The sequence below is a fragment of the Macaca nemestrina genome, chromosome 7 (assembly GCF_043159975.1).
Source record: "Macaca nemestrina isolate mMacNem1 chromosome 7, mMacNem.hap1, whole genome shotgun sequence".
Taxonomy (NCBI): Eukaryota; Metazoa; Chordata; class Mammalia; order Primates; family Cercopithecidae; genus Macaca; species Macaca nemestrina.
The window spans coordinates 119969610-119988110 of record NC_092131.1 but is presented as its reverse complement, the minus strand read 5'-3'; the positions used below and the strand labels follow the sequence as shown (position 1 = coordinate 119988110).

General features: G+C 47.2%; 1 protein-coding gene across 6 annotated transcripts in view; it reads left to right on the top strand.

The window, feature by feature from the left end:
• CEMI (cell migration inducing hyaluronidase 1) overlaps nucleotides 1–18501 on the top strand; it is a 172477-nt gene that overhangs the window by 114509 nt on the left and 39467 nt on the right. For all 6 annotated transcript variants that reach the window (XM_011760534.3, XM_071100813.1, XM_071100812.1 and 3 more), the window contains 4 exons: nucleotides 623–755; nucleotides 1502–1693; nucleotides 12214–12389; nucleotides 14647–14856. In XM_011760534.3, the coding sequence (XP_011758836.2) occupies nucleotides 623–755; nucleotides 1502–1693; nucleotides 12214–12389; nucleotides 14647–14856 (711 nt within the window). The remainder of the gene's footprint in view (nucleotides 1–622; nucleotides 756–1501; nucleotides 1694–12213; nucleotides 12390–14646; nucleotides 14857–18501) is intronic.

Sequence of the window (18501 nt, the reverse complement as noted above, 5' to 3'; positions counted from 1 at the left end):
GTAACAGCAGCCTCATAGTTTTACTATGAAGATGAAATGAAATAATATAGGTAAACATCTAGCTTTATAACTACACAAGTGGCTCTCAAACTTTCTTGCCCATTAGAATCACCTGGGCAACTTTTTAAAGTCCAGATTCCATGCTGCACCCCAGACACAATCAAATCTGAGACTCCAAGGATGGGGACTGGGCATGAGTATTTTTTAAAGACTCCTCCCCAGGGGATGTGGAACCATGTTTGGCCTGTTGGCCGCTGTTCATGGTGCTGGTAGAGGTGGTGCAAACTGTAAAAAGTGGCCAGCCCAGAGCCTAGAAGAGTGGTTACTTATTGTAGATGCTCCATAAAATGTTCACCCAGCCATAAGCAGTAGATCACTGGTTTCAATATTGAGTACTGTAGGACCTCAAGCCAGGCATTTATCTATTCCAAGACTTTAGGCTGTCTTTCTCATAACAAAAGTGATGGGGGCAATCATTGGGATAATCATCTCAGGCAGTTGTAAATAGTGTTGCAGCAGGGACAATTTTAGACCTCTGAGTATATGTTTAGAACATTAATCATCACCTTCCTTCTTTATAAAAAAAAGTGACTTTGCTCTGTAATTTCTGTGTCATTCCCAGGCCACTACAATGGATGGAGTTAACCTCAGCACCGAGGTTGTCTACAAAAAAGGCCAGGATTATAGGTTTGCTTGCTATGACCGGGGCAGAGCCTGCCGGAGCTACCGTGTACGGTTCCTCTGTGGGAAGCCTGGTAAGCAGCCCCTTGTCGGGGATGCAGATGCAACTATGGCTCGGTTCCTTGAACTGGTAGCTATGCAGGCAACCTCCAGACATCTCAGTGAGACAGTACTCCTAAAGGAGAGCACTTTTGTGACACAGGAGCAGTGGGAGGATCCTTGGAGTTGGCAGGAGACAGCAGAACCCCACCCTGCCCATAAGCCTTTCAGGAAAGGGAAGGGCCTGGTCCAAGACAGTCAACGTACAGATGGACAGAGCTGTCCTCCCCCGCAGAGATGTGCAGCTCTTTGCCTCTTTGGGTGCTATTATTTTAAACCCAGTTCCTAAGGTGCTTGTTAGAAGAGATTGGAAATGGTTGGGTTGTTCTCAGAGGCACTTGGCCATCTCCAGAAGGCAGTCATTAGGAATGAAAGTTTAGGGGGAGAGGTTTATGGCAACTGAAAATAATAGTTGAGAGGAACTATATTTGTTTTACATCTTGAGCAAAGTCGGTGGGGTGAGGCAGCCACATTTAACTCCAGCTAAGAAGTTAGTGGAAAATTCCCCTGCCCAGAGCTAATGAATGGCTCTTTTCTGGTAGGGTTTTTGTTGATTTCAAAAACCTTTACCAAGAGTGGGATGGAGCAAGCTAGTGATTTGGGTTTTGGATAGGCAAACCTGGCATTTAGTTATTTATGGAGGGGAAGGGAAAAAAGAGATAGCCAAAAGTTTGCCAAGGGCAAAGGCCTCTGTCTCAGTCTTTCCTGTTTTGGGTTACAGTGAGGCCCAAACTCACAGTCACCATTGACACCAATGTGAACAGCACCATTCTGAACCTGGAGGATAATGTACAGTCATGGAAGCCTGGAGATACCTTGGTCATTGCCAGTACTGATTACTCCATGTACCAGGCAGAAGAGTTCCAGGTTCTTCCCTGCAGATCCTGCGCTCCCAACCAGGTCAAAGTGGCAGGTAGGACTTTTACTAACCCCTTCGTAGACTGGATCAATCTGAAAATTGTTAGGCTTAAAGTAAAGTGAAATTACAACAAATCTGTATCAGTCAGCTATGGCTGTAATAATGCTGCATAACAAAAAAAAATCTTAAAACCTCGTGACAAGTCTTTATTTCTTACTCATGCATCTACAGGTTGTCTAGGGTTCAGCTTCTCTAGACTGAGCCTGACTCCAGGCTGAGAGTTGGGTTCAAGTCACTTCCATATGACTCCCATTCTTCCCAAAACATGTTCTTCTCATGGGGGAGGTTGCAAACTCCTAGTGGTGAACAGAAACACAGAACTCTTAAGGCCTAGGCTCAAAGATGGCACATTCTCACACTCACATTCCACTGGCTAAAGTAAATCACATGGTAAAGCACAACACAAAGAGGCTAGGGAAGCATATGTCTCTCATCAAGTTTGAGGGGGAGGAAGTGAATATTTGTTAGACAATTATTCAATCTACTACAAAATTTTTAATCTCTTCTATCTGTGGATTTGGGGTTTTTCTTTTTCTTCTCCTAAATCTTGATTTAGATATCCTGTAACTTATGTTATGTGAGGTTACTGGAATCACAGATTGTTAAAGGTAAAAAAGACTTCAAATATAATCCAGGTCAATTATTCTTAGTAGGGGGAGTTATGTATCAATTAGAGTTCTTTGGTTGTAAGCAACAGAATCCAACTTGACTATCTTAAGCAAAACAGGAATTTACTGAGAGGCTATTCAACTAATTGGAGAACTAAAGGAAAAGCTGAATAACTAACCTCCAAAAGGACAGGGAACAGGGTAGCTTCTGGGATCTGGGTAGCAGGAACTAATGGACTGCATCCTTAAGGCATCATCTTTAAGAACCATGCTTAGGCCCTGGGACACAGTGCTCAAAAGTCACCTTCCAGGGAGAGAACATCTGCTTGGGCTGGTGGCTTGTGTGCTCACCCTTTGGCTAGGAAAGACAAAAACCATCATTGAAAGTTCTTCTAAGACTGCATCAAAGGGATAAATGGCTGTTCCCCAAAGGAAAATTGGTATGTATTACCAGAAGAAAGGGGAATCAACATGTAAGGGGCGTCAAAAATATCACATGCTACAGGACCATAGCACCTGGAGGAGTATTATAATATGGGGTTGGGAGAAAGCCCATGGATTGAGAAAGCGTATCCAATATACTCACCATATCTACTATTTTGGAAACAAACCCACAGAACATAAAATTCAACACAATCTTCTTGGCTGCCTGAGATGTGCTTGTGGAAGAATCTGTGGTGGCAAAGTTTAAAAAATCTGAGAACATTGATGGAATTCAGTCCTCTTATCTCACTCATAGGGGAAGTGGACCCTAGAGGTCATGTGGTGGAGACAGTCCACAAACAATGTGGCTGTGATGTCAGCATGCCCACCTTACACTTCAGAACCTGAAAAAGAAGGCTTACGTGTTTTTGAGGCAGGTGGTAATTTGGTGAGTGTAGCTAAAGAGAGGGAAAGAAACAGCAGCTTGTGGGTAGAGGCCGAGATGACTAGACATTTGTTCCTTGACAAAGTAGCAGAGTCTGCTTTTAAAAATGACAGTGTTTGAACCCCTACATTATTTGCAAAAGGTTTTGGGGTATCTTACCATAAACACAGTCCAAGTAAATCTGGCAACGAAGGTAAAAAAGATGGAAGGAGAATAAATTCAGCAAAACCAGAGGGGGAGGTGACTAAGATTAGTGGAAGAGCAGAAGATACTAAAATAGACAATAAACTTTATCTCTGAGCTCCTTGGCAGCCAGAGCAAAGAAAGAAACTTCACCAATTACTTAACCATCATCCACTGAAAGGAAGGCAACAAGGAGCCCAGAAGACCAAGAGGGACAACTTTCTCTTAGTTCTGAGCCACTGAGGAATTTGCCACAAGGGTTTTCATAAGAAAGATATTCACAACAATGTGAGCAGCAATGCTGGGAGCAGTTTTATGCAAAGATGCCCTCTGTGCGGCTATTTGCAGTTTGACTCCTCATAGTAGACGGGGACATGTTGTTGGTCACATTCTCTAAAGATGTTTTGAAGAAGACATTTTTGGCTTGGGTTTTGTTTGGCAGAGGCAGAATAGAATAAAAATGTGGGCTTTGGAACCAGACATCCGGGATTTGGGTTCCAGGAATGCCAGTTATTTGCTGTATGACCTTAGACAATTACATAATCTTTCTTTATGTCAGCTTCCTCATCTGTAAAATGGAGATAATGATCGTGACTACTTCATGGGATTATTGTGAGGATTAAAGGAGTTCGTATATGTGAGGCACTTATAATATTGCCTAGCACACAGTAAGTGCTTAATGAGTGTTAGCTCTTATTATTACCATTAGGTGCAATAATTTAGCAACTATGCTTAAAGATGGGAAAGGAGGAAGGGGCGTGGCTAACAGCAATTTATACCAATTCTGCTCCTTTGGGACATGCAGGTAGAGGGTGTTGTAGTGAGAGGGAAACAAACTATTTCTATCATTATTATTATTGTTATTACTTTATAGAGACAGAGCCTCACTATATTGCCCAGGCTGTTCTCAAAATCCTGGGCTCAAGTGATCCTCCCCGTTCAACCCTCCCAAAGTGCCGGGATTACAAGCATGAGTCACCACACCTGGCTATCATCATTATTAATGAACACCCGAGGTCTGTCATAGGCCTGCAGCTATTTCTGTGCATGTCTCCAGTGCTTCAAGGTGTGAGTGTGCATGTTGCACACTTTCCCCACCCTTAGCCTGGGCAGGTGGCCTTGTCCCGCCCTTCCTCCACGAGGAGGTGGGCAGGAGTATTTCATCATGTATTCAACAAGCCATTAGAAAGCACATACAGGCCAGGTGTGGTGGCTCACGCCTGTAAACCCAGGACTTTGGGATGCTGAGGCAAATGGATCACAAGGTCAAGAGTTCGAGAGCAGCCTGGCCAACATGGTAAAACCCCCTCTCTACTAAAAATACAAAAATTAGCCAAGCATGGTGGCTTGTGCCTATAATCCCAGCTACTCAGGAGGTTGAGGCAGGAGAATCGCTTGAACCTGGGAGGCGGAGGTTGCAGTGAGCCAGGATCATGCCACTGCACAGAGTGAGACTCTGTCTCAAAAAAAAAAAGAAAGGGAAAGGAAGGAAGGAAGGAAGAAAGGAAGGAAGGAAACACATACAATGTGCCAAGCTTGTATACGGCATGGTGAGCAAGATAGACGTGTTCCCTGTCCTCAGGGAACCTGCAGTCCAGCAGTGAAGATAGATATCCACCAAAGTATTATTCCAATCAAAATAGAATTCCAAAATAGAACGATGACAACTGCTATCAAAGTGGGATATGGGAGGTGCTGGGAGTATAGAAAAGGGAGATTTGGCAAAGACAAACAGGCATGGGAGTCCTCCCAGAGGAATGAGTGACTGAGCTGAGACAGAATAGAAGCTACCTAGGGAGAAGTACTGTCAGAGGGGAACATAAAGTTGAGGGGTGCATGGTGTGTTCCAGCTACCAAAAGGCCAGAGTAGCTGAAGTGGAGAATGGGAGAGCTGTATGGGGCTCGAGAGAGAGGGTGGGGCCGTGGTGCAATTTGGGGCTTTATTCTGAGTGCACAGGGAAGTCACTGAAGGGCAGAAGCTTACTGGATTTCCCTTGGCAAGGAAAGACTGTCTAGATCTATGTTTATAGGAGGGGTGTCAAGAGAAGCAAGTTCCTAATGATTGTTAAACCCTTGGGTCTTCACTGAATGACTATGTGTCACCCAGGGACAATTGTGAAGAAGCCTCTGGGAGGTCAGATGTCCTCCTGGACTCTTGGCAGGAGTGGCATTCAGACCATCTGAGCTAATGTCACTATTCACTGTAAGATGATCCATGGGCCTGGGGTAGCGTTTGGGCTATTTAGGAGGGTGAAAGCCTGACTGTGAGCCTTTGCCTGCATGGAGGTGAGAGGGCGTTCTAGGGAGAGCTGCTCAGGGTTTCTTCAGACCAGTCCTCATCTGCACCCCAGGGCGGGTCACCCTGAGGCCTGCATGGGTGGTCTCACTTTGAGCAGGTCCTAACAAGGCAACTGTGGTGCCAAGGGTGGCCCTGAGAATGGAGAACCTGTGTGCATCAAAGCATTTCTGCCTCAGCCTATGATGGGGTTGGGGTGTCCATGGAGGAGAGCTGCTCTTCTTGATCACGTTTGACCACCAGGGTCGGCTGCTTCTGGAGGTCCCTGAAGGCTGGACAGAATGCAGGGGGGCAGCTCCAGGCCCCAAGTACCAAGCAGGAGAGGATAAGTGGAGAAGATGCTGCGCCCACCTCAACACCCTCTATTTTCCTTGGGGTCAGCACTGCCCGTGCTTGTTTCCCCATTAGCCCCACCCCAGCCTACTGCCCCGCCCTTAAAGACATTCAGCTCGGAGCAGCCACCTCCTTTGCTCTGCCCGGGAGCTGTGGGGCCCCCATGAAAACAGCAGCTCCTGGTGAACAGCACCAGAAAAGCCCCAGGTAGGGGTGCATGTGTGTGAGTGTGTGAGAGAGTGTGTGTGTGTATGTGTGTGTGTTGTGTCTGTCTGTTCTGGAGAGGCTCCTCCTATTCATCCCCAAGCCCATTCTCTGGCTCTCCATCTCCCCGTTGACAGGATCAAGGACTCCACCCGCTTCTCCCTTTTCTGTGAGCACCCCCACCCACCCAGCCGTCTCTTAGGCTTCTCTCCCCCAGGCTGGCTACAGACAGGGACACAATCTATCTGGGTCCTCCTTCCTCATTGCTCCCAGATTTCATTCTACAGGACTGTTTGCATTTCCCTTAAGGACTTTCTGATGGGAAACAGATGGGGGTAACATAGTAATGAAAATGCATGAATCACCTAAAAAAAAAATTTCAAAATTTTGTCAACCACAGTATGATTGCCAACACCTCACAGTGTGGCAGTTAGAACTCCCCTCCCTTGATTTTCTGCCCTGTTGTCTTTACCACCTCCCCACTTTGCCCGTGAACACCCCCCACATCTTTAAAGAATGCCGCTGTTAGCTAGAATTAACATGAATTTCGTTTTCTGTGATATTCCAAGTGCTTCACATAAACCATCTTGTTCACTCTTCACAACAACCTAATACAGTAGGGGCTACTGTTTTCTTCATGACTCAAATGAGGAAACTGAGCCATATGGTGGCCACCAGCCACATGTGGCTACTTAAATCTAAATTGGATTAAATTAAGTTAAAAATTCTATTCCTGGCCGGGCGCAGTGGCTCATGCTTGTAATCCCAACACTTTGGGAGGCTGAGGCGGGTGGATCACCTGAGGTCAGGAGGTCGAGACCAGCCTGGCCAACATGGTGAAACCCCGTCTCTACTACAAATACAAAAATTAACCGGGTGCGGTGGCTGGCACCTATAACCCCAGCTACTTAGGAGGCTGAAGCAGAAGAATTGCTTGAACCTGGGAGGCGGAGGTTGCAGTGAGCTGAGATCGTGTCATTGCACTCCAGCCTGGGGGACAAGAGCGAGATTTTGTCTCAAAAAAAAAGAAAGAAAGAAAGAAAGAAAAATTCTACTCCTCGATCACAGCAGCCAGGTTTCATGTGTCCAGTAGCCACCAGTAACTAGTGGCTACCATACTGGACAACCCAGAATAAAGCATTTCCTTCATCACATGAAGTTCTAGTGGGCGGCATTGATGTAGGGTCAAGCAAGTCAACAGCTGAGCCAGGATTCCAACTCAGAGCTATCTGGCTCCAAGACTACACGCGCTGCTTCATCCTCCCTCCGTGAAAGCCCTTGTACCCAAGGTCTCCACATGAAGATGACTGTGGGGAACCTGGGTTTATGTTTGCTTTCTGGGGCCTTCCAGCTTGAGTCCCTCTGGACTTGTCCTCATACCCGATCTGAGAAGGTTAGGCCCCATCTCCCCAGACTCACTGAGTCCTGCTAGGTCTGAGCTACACGTGCACACTCTGGCTCCTTCCATTGGAAGGTCCTTGATGTTTTCTCTTCTCTTGACCCCAGGGTGCCTAGCACCTTGTGTACCCTGTAGAGAGGGGTCTGCAGGTTGTGGAACCAGGACACCTGCAGAGTAAAGACTAGGGTAGGTCGGCATCTGCAGTCCTGTGTAGGGCAACTGTGCAGAGCCCCTCTGCTTCACAGGCCTCCTCCCCCCTCACCCAGGTGCTCACGGCTCTCCTGGATTATTTGAGACAAGGCTAGTTTGGCCACATCTGCTTTTCCCTGGTTGGGCTTCACATATCAGTACTTTGAGGAGGAAGGGAGGAGTGGTGGCTGGTGGGAGAATTCTGAGGCAGGAGGCGGTGTGGGGGAGTCAGGCACACAGTGTCCCTTGTCTCTCGGATAGCAGCCTGGGAGTGGCCAGTGAAGACGGCAACAGGACAGATAAGGTGGCTGCTGCAGCTAACAGCCATGGCTAGGTCTTGTAAAAGATTCTGATAGGAAGCGCCGCAGCTGGGAAGACGGCTGTTGGACTGAAATATTCTTGCAACTCTCAATCTGAGTTATATTTCCTTGGCTGACAGGAGTCTGACAAACACAGTGCCTCCACCTACCTGACAGTCACTCCTACACCCTGCCCACCTTCCTCCGTGGAACAAAGAAAGATGCCAAATTTGCTATCTACCAACTCCCGTTATTATAGGTGTGAAGCCAGCGGTGGGAGCCTTGGAGATGGTGCTAGTGACAGCTGCAGGTGTCATTTCTGTTACACTAGCCTCCTACCATATGCCAGGGGCTTAATTTCTAAGCACATCCCATGGATTAACTCATTTAACATTCACAGCCACCTTTTGAGGTATGTGCTATTATTATCTCCATTTTATAGATGAAGAGCCTGAGGTTCCAAGAGCTTAAATACACTCAGGGACTCACAGCTGTGAGCTGAGTTGGAATCTGACCCTCACAGCCTGGCTCCAGAATTACAATCCTCCCCATCACACTATCTTACCTCTGCAGCCACGTTCAAGACCGGATCCCTGAGGAAGTTCCTCTGGCCACCTATGAGAGCAGAAACCTCTAGTCAGCGTCCTTCCTGGACACCATATTTTAAGGTGGATGCTGGCAAGTTGAGAGAAACACCCAGAGCACCAGGATGCACGTGCTGTGAGGGATGGTTGGAAGATGAAGATGAGTGTCCTGGAGGTGGGGAGGCTTGGCCTGGTTTCCTGGCTCTGCTGAGCACTGCAGGAACTCCCATAAGGAAAGACTAACACTGAGTGTGGTCAAGGAGCACATCACTGAGAAGGAGAAACTGGAGCTAAGTGGGACAAAGTGGAGAAAGCTTTCTGCAGGTAGAGGGAGATACACTGATGAAAGCAAAGGCATGTTCAAGGAAGGATGATGGTCTGGTCTGGCTGGAACAGAAGAGGGTGTGTGGGAGTGATAAGAGATGAACCCACAGGAGTTGGAGTTTCACTGTGTCAGCCCCTTAGACTGGTAAACAGGGAGCTGAGTTTTGCATGGAGACCTCTTTGCCATTCCCTGCCTGGCAAGACTGATCCTGCTGCTCTCTGTGCCTGTTCCCTCAACATGCTCAACCCATTGGGGAGTTTGGGAAGTCTCCTTCCTTTCCTTGGCGAAGTTTGCTCTGTGCTCTCAGGATCCACTCAGAAGCCAGTGCAAAGCTCTTTTTCAGAAAGATTCTGCACCCCCACACTTGGGAAGGCCCCGTAACTGAAGGCCACAGAGCTGATGGATGGGAGATGAGTCAGAGATGGAAGGAGAGGTTTTTCTGAGGGTGGCCAGAGGGAGCCCTGCTTCTGGATCTCAGAACTGTAAAGACACATGGCCCTGTAACCCAAATGAGAAGCCATGTTCAATGGGCTGTCCTGGAGGAGGGAACTCCAGCATTCTGCAGAGTTAACTCATTTCATATCATTTCCCCTGGTCGGTGTCAGAACCCTGGATGAAACGGAAGGCTTGACAACTTCCATGTATGGTGTCCACTCCTGACCCCTTCGGCAGGGCACAGAACTTTTTGGCATCTGCATATCAGGGAGTAAGAGTCCATGGCAGTAAATGGAATCTTTCTAAGATTATTATTTTTTAATGTCTGATACTTATTTAAAGAAGGATCCTGTGCTGGGTGTGGTGGCACCTGCCTGTAGTCCCAGCATTTTGGGATCCCCAGACAGGAGGATTTTTTGAGCCCAGGAATTTGAAACTACAGTGAGCTGTGATCACACCACTGCACTCCAGCCTAGGTGACAGGGCAAGACCCAACCCAGTATCTAAAAAAAAAGGAGGACTCTGTGATAGATGGAATAATAACCCCTAAATATATTCATGTCCTGATCTTCAGTGCCCATGAATGTTAGCTTATGTGACAAAAGGGACTTCGCAGATGTGATAAATTAAGGCTCTGGAGATGGGAGATTATCTTGGATTATCTGGGTGGGCCAAATGTGATCACAAGGGTCCTTAAAAGAGGGACATGGGAAGGTCAGAGTCAGAAGAGAGTGACGTGATGACAGGGGCAGAGACTGGAGTGATGCACATTAAAGAGGGTGGAAAGGGTCATGAGCCAAGGAACACAGGCAGCCACTCAAATCTGAAAAGGGCAAGGAGCAGATTCTCCTCTAGAGCCTTCATGAGGAACCAGTCCTGTTGACACCTTGATTTATCCCCATTAGACTCATTTCATACTTGTGACTCCCAAGGCTATAAGAGAATAAATTTATGTTGTTTTAAGCCACTAAGTTTATGGTAATTTGTTACTGCAGGATAGGAAACTAATACCAACTCCATGGGAGATATTTTCTCAAATTTGCCGTTCATCAATTTCACATCTTGAATAAGATACTTAAAAACAAACAAACAAACAAAAAAAAACCTACAATCTCACTGAATCTGCAGAATCCCAAAACGGTAAACATCCCTAGAAACACTGCAGGCACACAGGATATGTGCAGGGTGAAGGGGCAGGCAAGGGTCTCAGCTCTTCCTGTGGAGGAGACAGCAGGACAATGTCACCGTAGAGGGTGTTGCTCAGGGCTAATTATAACCATGGTCTTCATATGTGAACACTGGCAGTGTCTGGGGGCTGAGGCCGGTGCTCCATTGCTCCAGTCAAGATCACAGTGAAAGCCAAGCCGTGTAGGTGGTGTGGTTCAGGCTGGGAATCCACATGGGAGGTTATTGCTGTCTGTAACTGCATCCTCAAATGGAAGAGAAAGTATCCATAAGCCAGGTCAGCAACCTCAGTGACGAGCCCAACAAATTTAGAGCTCGCCTAAGATCTCTTTATTCCATAAAAGATTGTGGGATTGTTGTGGAGGCAGAATTTGGGGCTATAAATCAAAGGAAGTTCTAAAGTTTGAACTCCTGTCACCCTGCACCGTTCTTGAGATGCATTTTCTGCACAGAGTGGAGAGGAAGAGACTGCATTTGGCAAGAGATTGAGTGGAGTGATGGGAGGGAGAGAATGGAGAGAAAACGGAGGGGTTAGGTGCAGACCACAAGTTCAGGGGCTCTGATTACAGCGGGAAAGAGACTGGCAATTGCTAGGAGAGGTAGCAGAACTGGAAAAGGTCTTTTGTTTGTTAGTTTTTTAAGGATGGGAAGGTCTAGAGAAGTTTGAAGATAGAATATAAGGAGCCCAAAAGAAGGAAGAAATGAAATTACTAGTGCAGGGAGTCCAGGGCCTTAAGGATATGGAAAGGGGTGGGACTGGGGGGTCAGTGCACAAGTGGGGAGAGCATCCTCTCCACCAACACCAGAGGGAGGGCAGGGGATGGTGAGGAGCTCAGTATAGAGTCAGATGAAGGCCCTTCTTCCCTGCTCCACGTGGTACCATGGAGGCATCCAGAGCCAGGCCACAGTGGTGGATGCAGAAGCTCCAATCTGGCTCTTTCTGGAGCCCCAGGCTGTAGATACATACTCTACATGAGGCTGAGGTAAGCAGAATAGGGATTTGCCTGCTTTAACAGATTATGAATTTGCACTGTTCTAAAGCAGGGGCTTTAAAGACAGAGAGGATCTGTTTTATCTCCCTAACATTGGCAATCTACGGTATCATCCAGAGACCAGGTTTCTTCTCTCCCATTGCTCTGCCGTCTTTGGGGCATGGTTCTTACCTGCATGGGTGAGGCTAGCCTGACAGCCCCCAGGAAAGAGCAAGAGGAGGGCAGTCTGGAGGTGGCACTTACCACTTCTCACACCTTACGGCCACACCTAACTGCAAGGAGGCTGAGAAATGTCATTCCCTTGGGTGGCCCTGTGTCCAGCTAAAATGCGGGAGTCTAGGACTGAAAAGCAGAAGAGGAGACAAATATTAGGGGACAATTAGCCATTTCTGCTAAGGGCTTCAGACCTAAGCCTGTGTGGCTGTGAGATCTGGCTCTGCATGCAGGCGTGTGACTTCACCTCCCTGACCTTCATCCCTCTGTAACATGAGACCACTGTGCACACCGGTCATGGTGATGAGTAAGCAGTAGCCATGGAAGCACCTGGCATGGGCCCGGAACTCAGTGGGCATGCAGTACCTGCTGTTGTTTACCTTCCTCCCTTTCTGCCCTAGGGAAACCAATGTACCTGCACATCGGGGAGGAGATAGATGGCGTGGACATGCGGGCAGAGGTTGGGCTTCTGAGCCGGAACATAATAGTGATGGGGGAGATGGAGGACAAATGCTACCCCTACAGAAACCACATCTGCAATTTCTTTGACTTTGATACCTTTGGGGGCCACATCAAGGTATGTATCAGTCTGGCAGAATCTTTCAACCCAACCAGGAGAGTTCCCATGATGTCAGCCTCTAGGCGGGGCTTCTTGGTAGGGATGAGGGTCGGGGAACAGGAGGAGGGATCAAGGGGAGGGCGCCTTCTGGAAGTTTGAGAAGTCTTATGTATTATCCATTGGTGTGCAGCTCCCCCTACAAATATTTGGGAATAAGAGAGATGACAGAGCTAACTCGACAACAAACAGCTCTCTGCCACGTGGTTGGTACACATCACACTGTTTCAGCACTACCTTCATTCCTTGTCTTCATTATTTCATGACTACTTCATTATTACTTCATTATTGCCCTGATCACTTCCTAAAAGAACTAGCATTTAACTTGCAAAAGGTCACATTTACGATAGATCCATTACCATATAGATAAAACAATAAGCAGGTGAGAGGAACTAGAAGTTGCAGCATTGGCTGGGCATGGTGGCTCATACCTGTAATCCCAGCACTTTGGGGAGCCGAGGTGGGTGGATCACCTGAGGTCAGGAGTTCAAGACCAGCCTGGCCAGCATGGTGAAACCCCGTCTCTACTAAAAATACAAAAATTAACTGGGCTGGTGGCGGGCGCCTGTAATCCCAGCTACTCGGAGGCTGAGACAGGAGAATTGCTTGAACCCAGGAGGCAGAGGTTCAGTTAGCCGAGATCACGCCACTGCACTCTAGCCTGGTGACAGAGTGAGACTCTGTGTCAAAACAAAAACAACAACAATAACAAAAAGAAGAAGTTGTAGCATTAAATTTACCTGTGAATTTCCTGGTTAGAGTCAAGACAAAGAAGAGACGTAGTGAGCTGCAGGGTTCTTACCGCACAATATAGAAAAATGGTACTAGTTTATTGGTGCTTACGTTTTCCTAGTATTAAGCTCAAAGAGGAATTTCTTTTATATCACAATGCAAAGTGCCTTTCTATTGTATTGCTTAAGATACCCAAAATTTCTTCATGTGGTAATTGCTTTCAATGCCGATAGCATAATATTACCTCGGAGTTTTGCGAAGATAGTTCTCTTAAAGCTAATATCATGCACTTTAAGGATAAGACTTTTTGGTAGTGGAACTGAAGAGACAAATGGAGTGAAACTTACAGCATTCACAATGGGGGCCTACTCGCATTTTATGTGAGATAGTGCTTTGTCACATAGGCCTGTATTATAGGATTTCTATCATCCCTGGTCCCTACTAATTCAATGCTAGCAGTGCTCCCCAGTCATTATCACCACGAAAAACACTTCATATATCCACTCGTCTCCTGGGTATGGGGTGGGGCAGAGGCGACAATACTGTCCTCAGTTGAGAAACTCATTAGTGAAACTAAAGCAGAAATAACAGGTCTATGTTACACAAGCTGCTGTAGCCCCCTTTCCAATCCTGAGAGCAGTCCCTGAGTGATCAGGGGACTCTTTCCCACTGAGCTCAAACTAGCCTTCAGAGTCATTCTCAACACAGCTCTCCAGGGCAGCCACTGCTGGAGTTGACACTCCAGTTGACACCTATTTTTGGAAGAAATGGTTAGCATGCCAAGATTATCCTTCTCTAGTAGAGGTTAGCTGAGCCTGACCTTTGACAGGAATCATTTTCAGACTGTGCTTTCATGGTGAACACCTGGAGGGCAGGAATTCCGTGTGGTCAAGTGGTTTTCTTGAGCCCAAAAGGAATGACTCTAGGCATATCATGAAGCGAGTGTGTGGCATCCCCTCTGCTCACACACATGCCACCAGAACATGGGCTCATGAAGATTCCAGAGTCGGTGTTCCCTTTCCCTCTGCTAGGAGAAGGTCTTAGGTGGGAGACAATGGCAAAGGCTCTTGCTGCTCCATAGTTCACTGTAACCTGGATTCCCCATGCTCATAGGGCATGCTTTTTGCTAGCCCACTCCTCTAGATTATCTCGGAGTCATCCTTTGCTCCTAACCCTTGATGGTTTGGGGACAGGAAAGGAGGGTCAAAGTGAGCCCCAACTATAGAATAGCCCTTCAGAACATCTCATTTCCAAGCACTCCATTTCCTCACAATGTCCTCTGTCATTAGCAGCTCCTTGCCTGTCTTCCACAGTATAAGAAGGGCCAGGCATTCTAACCCATTTGCAGAGAATATCTTTGATTTACTGAGTATTGGGTGGGGACTGACAAAGAACAATGCCTCTGCATCTTCGGAATATGGGCACTAGCCAGGGAAATCCCAAAGCATCTCATGGGCTCCTCTGACTGTTGGTTCTCCTCTCCTAGTTTGCGCTGGGATTTAAGGCAGCACACCTGGAGGGCATGGAGCTGAAGCATATGGGACAGCAGCTGATGGGTCAGTACCCGATTCACTTCCACCTGGCCGGTGATGTAGATGAAAGGGGAGGCTATAACCCACCCACATACATCAGGGACCTCTCCATCCATCATACATTCTCTCGCTGCGTCACAGTCCATGGCTCCAATGGCTTGTTGGTAAGCACCTCCTTCCCTCAGGGAACTCTGGGGATGGGCCATGAATGGTTAGCACTGGAGGGGTGTTTGGATGTAGACATTTAATCCAGGGCCTTTGGGGGTTGAACCATCCTTAGCTCAGGTTTTAGAATGATATCAACTGGGAGCAGATCACCAACCAAACAAGAAGGAGAAAATAGAGGTTTGTCCTTACCAAAGGTACCAAGCAGAGATGGGAGAGTGATTACTTTGTGGTGGTTTCTAGGAGTCCAGTTTTTCCTGTGCTTCACTGGCATAACATGAAATCTGGAGATCATTCCGCCACCACACAGCATGACAGCTCTGCTAACTGCAGACAGGGGGGTCACACAAGACTTGGCTGTGGTATCTACCCAACAGATTTGAGATGGTGACAACAATGGGCTTTTTTTCTTCTGTTGAACCAAGTGTACCTTCAGAGCAAGTTCTGCTGGGAGAAATACTCTCATTAGCAAATTGGCATGTGTATCAGAGGCTTGTCTTGATTTCCACAGATAATTTTTTTATACTAAACTGACCTTTCTCTAAGTGAACTACATTTCTATCCTCTATAAACTTTAACACTGGACATCACAAAATGGCACCCTGCTAGCTGAATCTAGCAACCAGATGTGTTTTGTTTGGCTTATACTGTGTTTAGAGAAACATTTGAACATTTTTACACTAAATTGATAATTTTACACTAAATTGGACTTTCTTTAAATGAACTACACTTTATATCCTCTATAAACTTTAAAACTGGATGTCACAAAATGCCACCCTTCAAGCTGAATCCAGCTATACAATGTGTTTTGTTTGGCTTAAATAGTGCCCAGAAACATTTGAATTAGTTTCCATCATTTAAAAATTAAGAGATTCTACATAAAAATATGGATTCCTGTCTTCTTTTGAAAAGTAGGATGAGTTGGCAATGCCTGTCCTGCCTCCCTGCAAGGCAACAATGGCTTGGAGCAGAGTCGAGGCTGCCTCCACTAAGACAGGTGTGCGTTCTCCAGTGTGCAGCAGGCCTACCATGGCTGTTACAACTACTATAAATCCCCCAGGCCAGTGCCACTCCTTTCATTGCCTGCTGGCCCCTGTGGGCATTTGCGTTTGTAACCCCTGCTTTAAACCAAGCAGAGCAAGCCTCACCAACAGGCATATGGTTATGGGAAAATAAGGAGGCTGTCCGTGTGACACTGGTGTGGTTCTATTCCACGTACTCTTCTATTATAAAGAGTGTCTGTTGTTTCTGTGTTTTAAATGCTCTGATTTAAAACCTCCCACTGAGTAAAGAGAAGAGATCCTCAGCTTTGGAGCCCAGTCTAGGAGGGCCTGGGTTCAAGGGCTTGATCCACAGATTGTGAGCTGTAGGACCTTGGGCAAGTAGCTTAACTTCTCTGAACCTCAGCTTCCTGCTCAGTCAAGTAAAAAAAAAAACACCAAACACATAGGGCTGTTGTGAGGATGAATGAGATGCAGGTAGGTTTCATGTGGAGGTACTGTCCACACATGAAGGCTGATTCTTCCTAGCAGGTGGTAGAGGACTGTGCTGGAGCCGTTGCTGGAAGCTATAGGAATTTTTTCTGGCTCAAGGAAAAAGGAAAGGAGAATGTTTTCTGGCTAAAGCTGAAAGACATCAAGATTTACAATAAATTCAGAATGTCAGGGATGAGCATGGGCTCTGGAGCCAGACTTCCTGGGTTGCAATTAGAGTTCTGCCACTTACAAGCCGTGTGATCTTGGGCCAGTCATTTTACCACTCTATGCTTCTGTAAAATGGAGAGGATGGCACTGCTTACCCTACATGGTTGCTTCCAGGATTAAGCAAGCAGAGAACACAGAAAGCATGGAGCCCAGTGTGTGGCCCACATTTTGCCTTGGGTGCGGGCCTCAGGTCTGTCCTGCTCCCTCATGTGATTTGCAGAACCAGTGCAATGGATGCAATCACACCTTTCTCACACAGGGTGGTGATGGCAGTCAGGATACATGGTGAAGAGAACAATGTAGAATTGGTTAGGAAAGATAACAGGCCTCACTGAGTCTTTGGAGCTTTACTTGTTCTAAGCATTTTCGTTGAAGTTCTATTCATAAATTTAGCTTAAATTCACCTACATTCGACTTTATTAAAAAGAAAGATATTAAGATTACCAGAAGCCTGTGATTACAGATCTGGAACAGTTTGAATGGAAGCTCTTGTGAATCTCAGGGAAAATACACACCACACACACACACATACACACACACCCTGGAGTGTGGATGTGTGGCTGTGCTTTCTCACACACTTGCTGTGTGACTGCTGGCAAGCTACTTAACCAGGCAGGTCTTCAGTTTCCTCACACATGCTGTGGAGAATGTGATGGCTTCCTCTCAGGGTGGTTCAGTTAGGAAATACCTGTGAAATGTTTTTGGCTGTCTTTGGAATAGCAAACCTTTCTCAGAGTGCTGAGCCCAGGTCTCAGCTGTAGCAATGGACTCAAAAAGGGGGAAGTGGCACAAGAATTACTGGTGGCAGGAGCAGAGGCCTTGGGCACTCTAGGACACCCAGCAGGGCAGTGTTGAGAGTGAGCATCCCAGCAGGGCTGCAGCCTGGGAGAGGCTGGGAGAGGCTAGGAGAGCTGGGAGAGGCTGGGAGAGCTGGGAGAGGCTGGAAAAGATGGCATAGGCCTTGAGCCAGGAGTGTAAGTTCGTGAAGATAGTCTGGGGGAGTGAGAAATGTGTGGGGTAAGAGGGAAGGCAGCAGATCGGGGGTAACCCACGGGGCTGTATCTGGAGCAGCCACGTGGGTTACTTGTACCCACAGTGGAGGTGGACTCTTGGAGCTAGAGCCTTGGACAACTTCTCAGAACCAGAAGACCCTTGCTGCCCTGTATGCCAAAGTCTCCCTCCAGCCTGGCTCTTAGGGATGCCAGCTGCCAAACTGGCAGGGCCATTGTCCAGACATTAGGTGGCCGAGGTACCAGTTACAGCCTGGTCCTAGTGGCCACGTAGGACTCCAGCCTCACTCAGCTCAGGACTGAGCTTGTTGGCCAAGCTGGTGGGTTAGAAGTTGAAGTTGCCCTTGAGGCCTTCCCAAGGTAAAACCAAATTGTCCTGGCTTAGAATCTAGATGAAGTGCAGGCCTCTAACTCTCTAAGTCAGACAGACAGCAGGGTAATGCAGCATATTCCAGTGTCCTTCCCTAAGATCTCCAAGAGCCATCCCCCACATGGGAATTGGGTTTTATGGATTGGCACCTCACCCTGTAAATGCTCCGCCACTGGGGCAGAGATTTCCACATTCGGAGATGCTGCCTTGGGAACTGGATGATCTCCATAGGTATTTCACATTTGCTTCCCTCATTTTGGCTTGAAGGATTTACTCACGCCTGACTATGTTTGGAAAGACGTTTTTAGCTGATGGGACAAAAGGAGGCCAAATACAGACAAAGATGAGATCCTGATTTGGAATGCAGAGGCCACTCAGTAGCATCAGAGAAGCCTTTTTCCTAACACCATCCCTGATCTGAAGGAGGAAGATTCCAGACAAGCAGATACTGGCTTGGGAGAAAGAAGGGTTTCTAGGTGTGCAGAGCTGAGAGTGCCTTAAAGCCTGGCCCTGGGCTGATCCTACAGTGTCCTGGAAGCCCCTTGCTCATGAGCTCCTCTC